This window comes from Eumetopias jubatus, unplaced genomic scaffold (genome assembly GCF_037043125.1).
Source record: "Eumetopias jubatus isolate StellerSeaLion01/CBP00866 unplaced genomic scaffold, mEumJub1_p1.0 scaffold_5, whole genome shotgun sequence".
In the NCBI taxonomy this organism is placed as follows: Eukaryota; Metazoa; Chordata; class Mammalia; order Carnivora; family Otariidae; genus Eumetopias; species Eumetopias jubatus.
This window is the reverse complement of record NW_028274811.1, coordinates 33785007-33795714: the sequence shown is the minus strand read 5'-3', so window position 1 is coordinate 33795714 and position 10708 is coordinate 33785007. Positions and strand designations below refer to the sequence as shown.

Sequence of the window (10708 nt, the reverse complement as noted above, 5' to 3'; positions counted from 1 at the left end):
AGTGTCCTGTCAATGTGTGTATGAGTTTGTATGTGAGCCTGTTTGTGCATAAACACAGTAATTTAGATCATTAAGATATAACAATGCTTTGCATTTTTCTTTCCATAAAAGATGCCAAAAACTAGCATCCTATGTATTTGATGGAATTTAAATTAATACCAATAGGTTAAACTTCCCTCTTCTCTTCCCCATCCCTGGGAATAACTTTACTGATCATTTCAATTGACTCTGATTTTCCAAACATCAATAGGTAAGCAGAGATGTTAACACATCTTTAGCAAGAAAGAAAGGAAGAGAATATTACTTTTACCTATTGCTACAACTATCTCTACCAAGCCACAAAGTTCCAGGCAAAAAGTGCTATGAAAGATATAGTACAGCTCCAATAATTATCTTGCCTGTCCTGTACACAACTCTGCAGGAACTAATAGTTGAGTTAATTTCTGTGTCTTTGCTCATCTCTGAAAATTTGCGTAGAGTATTTGATATTCTCTTGCCCCCATCCTCCTCTCCTGTTACATTACTTTCATTAACATAACTTTACCTGTATCAGGGAACAGTCCCTTGATTATTTGTAGTTGTTCTTGTCTATCAAGCTCTACCTTATTTCCCTTTCCACTCCACCTAACCTAGATTACAGAGTCAACTATGTGAAATATGTCAGACACTCCAAAAGCACTCACCTACTACTATTACTCCTCTAACATTTTCTTTAGCTTCCAACACACAGCCTAACTATTCATTTTCTCCCTCTTACTTAGCTTCTCCATTTAGGGATGTTACTTCACCATGATCACTATATTCTCTACAAGGTTACTCTCACTTTTACCTTGATTTGGGCTTTCAAATGAATTCCTGATTAACTCTTTCCTCCTGCATACCGAGATTCTTCCATATTTTCTTCTCAAATTCCCAACCTCATTTCCACCATTTTTTTCTCAGATAATTTACACGAGAGATAAATAATCAGATATGAACTTGATGGCTCTCTTCTTGTATCAACATTTTTTTCCCTACTAAGGAAAAATGATCCCCACTTTTTTAAAAAAGATTTTATCTATTCATTCATGAGAGACAGAGAGAGAGAGAGAGGCAGAGGGAGAAGCAGGCTCCCAAGGAACAGGGAGCCCGATGCGGGACTCGATCCCAGGACCCCGGGATCATGACCTGAGCCGAAGGCAGACGCCCAACCATCTGAGCCACCCAGGTGCCCGATCCCCACTTTTAAAGTTAACCCTATGCTCTTAAAATATTATTCTCTTTTCTACCTCTTCCACATTTTTCACCTTTTTTCTGTCTTCTTTTTAAGTAGACTCCACACTGGAATTCATGACCCTAACATCAAGAACCTGAGATCAAGACCCAAACTGAGACCCAGTCAGATGCTTAGCTGACTGAACCATCCAGATGCCCCCATATTTTTCACCTTCATCTTCATTTTTTAAAAATATTTTATTTATTTATTTGACAGAGAGAGCAAGAGAGAGAGAGAGAGAGAGAGCAAGCACGAGCCGGGAGAGAGGCAGACGGAGAAGGAGAATCAGATTCCCTGCTGAGCCAGAAGCCAGGATGCTGAACTCGATCCCAGGACCCTGGGATCATGACCTGGGTGGAAGGCAGACGCTTAACCGACTGAGCCACCCAGACGCCCCTCATCTTCATCTACATTCTTAATCTGCCTGTCTCATCTTCAGTATCTCCTTTTTTACTTGCTTCTTTTCCTCACACTACAAAAACACTCATGTGTCCATATATATGTATATACATATATATTTTTAATATATACACACACATACATATGTACACATATTACACACACACACATTTAAATTTGCTACTTCTTGGGGGGAAAAGCTAGTTCTGTTTATCCCTTCTCTTCACCTCAAAAACTAACTAATACTTGATGTATTGCACTTTTAGTTTTATTTCAACTGTCTGTTGCATAGCCTCCTTATGATTTTAAGCCTATTATAGCGGGTTGAATGGTGACTCCCCTAAAAGATATGCCCACAGTCTTTTTTTTTTAAAGATTTTATTTATTTATTCATGAGAGACAGAGAGAGAGAGAGAGAAGCAGAGGGAGAAGCAAGCTCCCCGCCAAGCAGGGAGCCCGATGCGGGGCTCGATCCCAGGACCCTGGGATCATGACCCGAGCCGAAGGCAGACGCTTAACCATCTGAGCCACCCAGGCGCCCCTATGCCCACAGTCTTAATCCCTGGAGCCTGTGAGTATTACTTTCTGTGGCAAATGATGTGATTAAGTTTAGGGTCCAGAGAGAAGGAGTTTAGCCTGGATTACCCAGGTGGGCCTTAAAGTGTTATCACATGTATCCTTATAAAGCAAACATATGGATAAGTAGACATGCAGGAAGGGAGGCAATGTGACCAGGGAGACAGAGATTGGAGTGGTGAAGCCACAAACCAAGAAATGCTGATAGCCATCAGAAGGTGCGAGAGACAACAGATTTTCCCTTCGAGCTTCAGAGGGTATAGCCCTGCCAACATTTGAATTTTGGACTTCTGGTCCCCAAAATTGTGAAAGAATAAAATTTTGTTATCTTAAGCCACCCAGTTTTTGGTAATTTGCTACAGCAACCCCAAGAACAAACATACCAATTCACCTAACTTCTTTACTTGGACAGTTTGTTCTCATTCTTTAATCTCTCTTTTCTGATTCTATCCTTTCATAGATTTTTTCCATAAGAGAATTACTCCCAAATCTAGATCTATAATCTCCCCTGAGTTCCAGACCTGTATTTCCAATCACAATGGCATTCTCTTAGAACCACAAGAATAACATTTTATTAAATGTTTCTCTCCATTTGCTAGCTGGACAAACATACACAAACTATTTCTTCAACTGTATTCTGCACCTTGGTTAATGGCAATCTCATCCTCCTAGATGACCAAACTAAAAAAGTTAGTGTCATCCTGTTATTTATCTTTCTCTTATCATTTGTAATGAATCATTCATTATTAGGTTGCTTCTACTTTGCTAATGCCTCTTGTACATATTTCTTTCAATCCATTTTGACTGTCATAGTATGTCTCCATTACTTGATACCTAGGATATTATAAAAAATTCTTTACTAGTTTTCTTACCTTCAGAATCTCCCCTGTTCCATCCCTCAAGTACACATTCACTAGAGCAAACTCTGCTCATTTATTCATACTTATCTCTCCATCAGTAAAACCTTCCAGTTGAAAAGTTATCTATCTTTCAAGGCACTCTTTAGTAAAACATACCTAATCTCTGGAGCCCACCCACACTTCTACCTTGTAGGGAATCACCTAGGTGGTTTATTTCAATACTGTATATGTATTCAAAAATTATTGATTGGGGGTGCCTGGGTGGCTCAGTCAGTTAAGTGTCTGCCTTTGGCTCAGGTCATGATCTCAGAGTCCTGGGATCAAGCCCCACATCGGGCTTCCTGCTCAGCTGAGAGTCTGCTTCTCCCTCTCCATCTGTCTCTGCCCCCCACTCCTGCTTGCTCTCTTTCTCTATCAAATAAATAAATAAAATCTTTTAAAAATTATTGATTGAACATATGCTATATTCCATGTTCTAAAACTAAAGATATGTAAGACAGTAGTAGGCAAAGGCAGGAAAGTTTAATTCCTTCACTACTAGGCTGAAGGATTTAAGGCTTTATTCTCTAGTCAGAGAAGCCTCTGGATATTTTTGTGGAAAAAAATTACAGGATATAAAATATACTAAATGCACTTTAAAAGACTCAAACTGGGGGCGCCTGGGTGGCTTAGTCAGTTAAGTGTCTGACTCTTGGTTTCTGCTCAAGTCATGATCTCATGGGTCGCAGGATTGAGCCCCCTCATTGGGTTCCGGGCTCAGAAGAGAGTCGGCTTGAGATTTTCTCCCTCTGCTCCTCCCCCCACTTGTGCACGTGCACTCTCCCTCTCTCTCGTATAAATAAATAAATCTTTAAAAATAAACAAAAGATTCAACTGATAACAGTGTCAGAGCAGTAGTGTGCCATAATGAATTTGGGATCCTCTAAAACTGAGTTTGGGCTACTTCTCACTACCTATTTTTGTCTTAAGCTTCAGGTTTCTCATCGTCAAAGTGACTGTGATAAATACTGTACTCGCACCATAGGGCTGGGTTTTTTTTAAGGTTTTATTTTTAAGTAATCTCTACACACAAGGTGGGGCTCCAACTCAGGATCCTGAGATCAAGAGTCACATACTCCACCCGTTGAGCCAGCTAGGAGCCCCAGGGCTGATTTGATAACTAGATGAGATGATGCAGTTAAAGATCTTAACACAGGTCCTAGAAAATAACAGGATCAGTAAGTATTACTATATTTTATTGAATTCAAAAGAAGTCATTAATTCTAAGATGCACCATTACTTATGTGCTACCAGGAAAGAAAAACAGCCAATAAAATTATAAACCATCAATTACAAGATGCATCCTGATTCAGGTGCATATTATAACACTTTAAATATGAAATTACTTTATTATATTTCATGTAAAGAAGGGCAGGACAGTAATCAGCCAATCTCACTTAAAAGAAAGAAGGCACTCTGTGTGAACAATAACAAAATTATTCCTTAGAATTAACAACATAATTATTATTGTTATAATATCTGAAGCACATTGTGCTGAAATTAAAATGGAGATCAGGAGGATATTTTATAAGCTTATATATATATAAGCTTATATAAGGAACGGTAAAGGAATCCAGTTAATGGTATCTGGAAACTATTTGTACTAATCTTGCAAATATTCTCTGATCATAAAATTAAGTTCAAACTTAAATTTAAGAGTTACCAAACACCTATGCAGTTTTTACTCTTTTGTACTAATATTTTTCAAGGCTAATAATTAATATAGGAAAAATGATAGAATAAGAAAGTTTAAAATGTGGTGATCCAAAACCACTATTTCATCTATATATCTCACTAATACATGAAACTTCAAGTGAACTTTCAAATGAAAGTTTCAAAATGAAGATGAAATACACAAAAAGTTCAAAATGACTGAGAATGATCATACCACAGAAAATGTTCCCTGGTTATAAGATAACATGAAGAAAAAAGAGAAGATGTATTTATACCCTAACAAAAAGTTAATAAAGGAAACAAATATACTTAAATTATATCAATGACTTACTTCACTGGAAGGGTTTGAACAATCTTCTCCTGACTGTGTAAGACAAGGACTGAAGGCCATGAGATCGGTCTTGGGCGGGGGCGGGGGCGGGGGCGGGCCCTCCCCGGAGCACACCCTCTGCCGCCTCTGCTGCGAGTACGACCAGCTCCCCACCGCGCTGGAGCACACCAGCGTGGGCTTCCCAGGCGCGCACGCGCCCTCCGCGGGCGGAGCCGAGCAGCGCAGCGCCGTGTACAGCAGCAGCGTGAGCACCAACAGGCTGGACACCGCGCAGATGGCGATGATCAGGTACACGTTGACATCCACCAGCGCCGTCTCGGCGCCAGCGGCGCCCGCCAGCACCCGCGACGACGCCTTGGGCGCCTGGCCGCTCTCCACCAGCGACAGCAACACAGTGGCGGTGGCCGTGAGCGCCGGCTCGCCGTGGTCCTTCACCAGCACCAGCAGGCGCTGGCGCGGCGAGTCCGCCTCGTCCAGGGTGCGCGTCGTGCTGATCTCGCCCGTGTACAGCGCCACGCGGAACGGGCTGCGCGCGCCACCCGCCGCCGGCTGCAGCTCATACGACAGCCACGCGTTGTAGCCAGAGTCGGCGTCCACCGCGCGCACCTTCGCCACCACGTGGCCCGCGCCCACCGACCGCGACACCAGCTCGCTCACAGCGCCGCCGCCGCCGCCGCCGCCGCCCGTCCCCGGCCGCGGCAGCAGCGCGGGCGCGTTGTCGTTCTCGTCCAGCACGAACACCTGCAGCGTCACGTTGCTGCCCAGGGGAGGCACGCCCGCGTCGCGCGCGCTCACTTGGAACTGCAGCAGCTCCAGCTCCTCGTGGTCCAGCGGCTGCAGCGCGTACACCTTGCCGCTCTCCGCGTGCACCGACACGTAGCTCGACAGCGCACGCTCGCCCACGCGCCGCTCCACCAGCGAGTAGGACACCAGCGCGTTCTCCTGCGCGTCGGCGTCCCGCGCAGACACCGTGAAGATGTGGCAGCCGGGCGGGTTGTTCTCCTTCACGAACACCGTGTACTCGGGCTGCGCGAATGCCGGCGCGTTGTCGTTCACGTCCGCCACTTCCACGGACACGCTGGCCGTGGCGGAGAGCGAAGGCGAGCCTGCGTCGCGTGCGGTCACTACCAGAACATAGTCCGACACGCTCTCTCGGTCCAGGGCGCTGTCCAGCACCAGCGAATAGTAATTCTTGAAGGTGGACACCAGCTTGAAGGGGACACGGGGTGTTAGTGAGCAGGTCACCTGCCCGTTGGCGCCAGAGTCACGGTCGGACACGCTAATCAGGGCGATGACAGTGCCCACCTGAGTATCCTCTCTCACGGGGAGCGACAGCGAAGTGATCATTACCTCAGGGGTATTGTCATTCAGATCCAGAACTTCCACTAGGACTGTACAGTGACCTGCCATGGAAGGAATCCCTTTATCAATGGCGTTAACCTGAATTTCATACTCAATATTCTCTTCAAAATCCAATTTCCCGTAAATTCTGATTTCACCTGTTTCTGGATTTATTGAAAACATACATTTCTCACTCACTGGCAAAATCAGTCTGATTCCATAGGAAATTTCTCTATTCACCCCTTCGTCTAGATCAGAAGCGTTTAGCTGTATCACTCTCGTACCGTTTGGGACATTTTCAAACAGCACTACTTTATAGCCAGGCTTGTCAAACTCCGGAGCGTTGTCATTCACATCCAAAATGCTTATTTTAATCTGAACAGATCCTGTTAGCTCGGGCTTACCGCCATCCTGGGAGGTCAGCAATATATTAAGTTGTGGAGTTTCCTCTCTATCCAATGACTTCCGTAGAACTAGTTCAGGCAATATACTTTTATCGTTTTTCGTTATTATTTTAAGAGTAAAATACTCATTTAGACCTAACCTATAGGTCAGAAGAGAGTTTACGCCTATATCCGCATCGGAAGCGCCCTCTAGAGGAAAATGAGAATCCAGCGGTGCAGATTCAGAAATCAGTACCTTTTGTTCTTCTTCTCTGAACACTGGTGGGTTATCGTTAATGTCCTTCACCTCCACCTCCACGTGGAAAACCTGAAGCGGCCTGTCCACGATCACCTCCAGGTGGATGCTACACTCCAGGCTCCGCCCGCACAGCTCCTCCCGGTCGATCCGAGAATTCACAAACAGAATGCCATTCTGCAGATTTACTTCCAGAAGGTCCCGGCGGCCTTTGGACGCCACCCGGAACAGGCGTGGCACCAGCTCCGCCAGCTCCAGCCCCAAGTCCTGGGCGATGCGGCCCACGAAGGTGCCGTGTTTGGCCTCTTCCGGGACCGAGTAATGGACCTGGCAGCTCCCGGATTCCCCAGCTGCAAGGAGCAGAAGCGACAGCAGCAGTCGCGGGGCTCCTGGGCCTCCTCTCCGGGAAAACACCATTGTAGTTAACAAGATCTATGAGGTGGGTCTGTTAGATTTAAGGGATCGCTCACCTGAGAATCTTTATAAGCAGTCTCCCTTTCTGTAGGTGTATATATAGTAAAATTTACCCAGCCTTCCGGTCAACATGGAGTCGATCTTATTCAGCCAATGGATGAACTCTGGGCGCGGAGACAAAATTTTTCCGTTTCACCTTTTGAGTGTACAGCGACATCATGTGACTGATTATGTAAGTACAAGAAAGATCCGGAGGTTCTTTTTGGTTTAGCCACTTCCTGGGACACTTGAATAAAATTTTTTGACTTTTGGATATTTTCACGAATTTTTTGTAAATGCCTATTTTTTTAATGTATATGATATTAGTAACAAAGCAGTCATTTCTATTATACTTAAGTTTTTAAAATATTCTGCTTCAAAGTCCATCATAAAATAATCATTGAAATACAGAATGCCAGAATATTGCCTATCATGGAGAATAAAATAAAGAATAATATACATCACCTTCAACCTTATTTTGCTTACAATGCACACTTGTATAATGACTTTTATCCTTCACAAGCCTTCATTGTAGGACTTTAGGAGAAACCCAAGAATTCCTGCACTTAGTAAAGAAAAAAAAAACTAAAGTAGTTCTATTAACTGAATTTTTCATTCATATAAATTATTTTATTCATACTTCTGTTGGATATAAATATTCATCATAAATATGGAACATGTCGGTTTTTTTGTTTCCTTGATGCTCAGATGTGATGACTTTTCATACAACTGCTCTTATTCCCATAACATATTAAAATGAGGCTTGGGGGGGCGCCTGGGTAGCTCAGATGGTTAAGCGTCTGCCTTCAGCCCAGGTCATGATCCCAGGATCCTGGGATCGAGTCCCGCATTGGGCTCCCTGCTCCTTGGGAGGCTGCTTCTCCCTCTGCTTCTCTCTCTCTCTTTCCCTCTCTCTCTCCCTCTGTCTCTCATGAATAAATAAATAAAATCTTTTAAAAAAGTGAGGCTTGGGTACAGATCCTGTAAGGTTTCACTCTAGCAGGAGGAAAGAATTTTCATGTAAAATATTGAATCAAAGCCTCCAAATTTCACAATATTCTAAAGTGGCTGTGGAGCCATAATATGAAAAAGATCTGTGAGATGTTTTGGAGCCCAGTCTCTCTGACTAAAATCAAAAGAATATAAACTTCATAATGAACTTTTGGTTTCTCTTTAAATGTTCCCTTCAGGCCAGTTAGTAGTCATTCAAAATCTGCTTCTCTTCAGAAAATCAGAATGGTGACTATGATGCAAAGGATAATCAAAGGACTTTTCCTAATTTTATTAGTTAATTCAAGATCAGCTTTAAGGGAAAACAAAACACAGATAAGATCCCACAGTTAATTGTGAAAAATTTAATACAGAGTTTATAAGCTCATTAAAATTCAAGTCAAAATCTTTAAGCCAACAATTTGTCACCATTCCTTTTACATATAATGAAGGGAAGTGAGATAAGAAATCTTTATAGAACCAGGAAATAATAATCAATAATCGTTCTACAAGTAAGAGATAACTTAAGTCAACTATAAAACTGGCTCTTAAGTAATCAAAAAAATTTTGAATTTTGATGCTATTGGACTATTTAAATTGTCTAACATCACTACCATGTTTCTTCATTTTCTATCTTCCATTTTCAAAAATAGTCAATGTACAATGATTGCTAAGAAACTTTATTGAAAAAGTAGTGTGTTATGTAGTCCTCATACACTGTTAGACATAATTAAATTACTAAAGAGATAGGAACATCTAAAATTAGCTTAATACTTAAACAATTGAACTAGAAGATGGAAATTATATTGAAATTATAATTTTACACCACTGAAAGTAGTCCTGAAATTAAGAATAAATATAAAAGACACAAAATTTGTAGAAAATAGCCCATATAATTTGTAATTATCTAAAAATGTGCATCAACTACTTATGTACTGTAAAAGTAATAATTTGCAAAAATTTAACATGGACTTAAAATATTCCAATATCTTTGTTTATTAAATTTAGCTAACATTAAGTCATTCTAAGAACTTCATTTAGAGATTTATAATAATGTGTGCCCTACCTAACATTCACATTTATACATTTATAGTTTCATAAGTGATACAATGGCTTAATCTTTTAAGTCAGAAACATTTTGTGTTTTAATTTGGTTACCTATTATAGAATAAAGAAATTTTAACCCCTAAGGCTAAAGGGGAGCATAGCCATATATGAATTTCATCAAATTCTCAAAGAAATCAGTGACTCTGCCACCCTACATATAGCTAAGGATCACTGAATTAGAAGAATAACCTAAGGGTAAATGAACTTTGGTAGAATCATCCGATGTGATTATAGCACATGAAAAGAAAATTTCACAAACACTAGAGATAAAGCATTTAAAGACAGGAAATTTAAGTTGCCAGATGAGCGAAAATGATAATTTTCACTTCACCTTAATAGACTTAACATAGGGCAGACTGCCAACCAGCATATGTTGCAGATATTATAAGCCTATATGCATGTCTTCATCAAGTTTGAAGACTTGATTGAGTGCTTTGAATAACTTTATTTGCCTAGTAAACTTTGTAAGCATAAATCTTGGAGTTCTGTTTGACTATATTGTAGATAAATCTGTACCCATTACATGAAATAAAATAAATCGACAGAACTTTTAAGTTCTATTATTTCAATGAAACCACCACACAATAATGCAAGACTGAATTTTTAACTGCAAATAATATGAAAACAGGTTTTATCTTACCAGTTGAGGCAAAACTAAGGATTATTTAATGGAAAAGAAATGTACGATCCATGTTTAACACTACAGAGAAAGTTAAACCTTTTCAGACTTAATGAAGAGAGTGTTCAATCTTTGATACAAGCCTGAAGTGAGAAAAGTCAAGATATCTAATAATGTGAAAATATTAAAGCAAAAAGCTGTGTTAAAAGACAAAGAGGATGAAAAAATGGAAATAACCACAGTAATTATCTACAGTAGTGAGGATTAGAGATGAAATAAGTGGTCTGGCTACATCACTGAAACTTAGAAATTATATCTAATAAAGTGCTGACAGGAGAGTCATTCTTATAGCTTCCTTTAACATTTTCTACCAAAACATTTGGAGACATAGGACATTTATTGGCTAAAAAACCTGATTTATCTCA

General features: G+C 41.1%; 1 protein-coding gene across 1 annotated transcript; it reads right to left on the bottom strand.

Moving 5' to 3' along the window:
* Nucleotides 1–5122: 5122 nt before the first annotated feature.
* Nucleotides 5123–7531, bottom strand: LOC148164324 (protocadherin alpha-12-like). The gene has a single exon (XM_088023621.1). The coding sequence runs from the start codon at nt 7529–7531 to the stop codon at nt 5123–5125; it is 2409 nt and encodes an 802-aa protein (XP_087879747.1).
* Between the last annotated feature and the right edge of the window lie 3177 nt (nt 7532–10708).

Coding starts and splice junctions, on each gene's coding strand:
- LOC148164324 (XM_088023621.1), bottom strand. CDS start 7,531: ATGGTGTTTTCCCGGAGAGGAGGCCCAGGAGCCCCGCGACTGCTGCTG.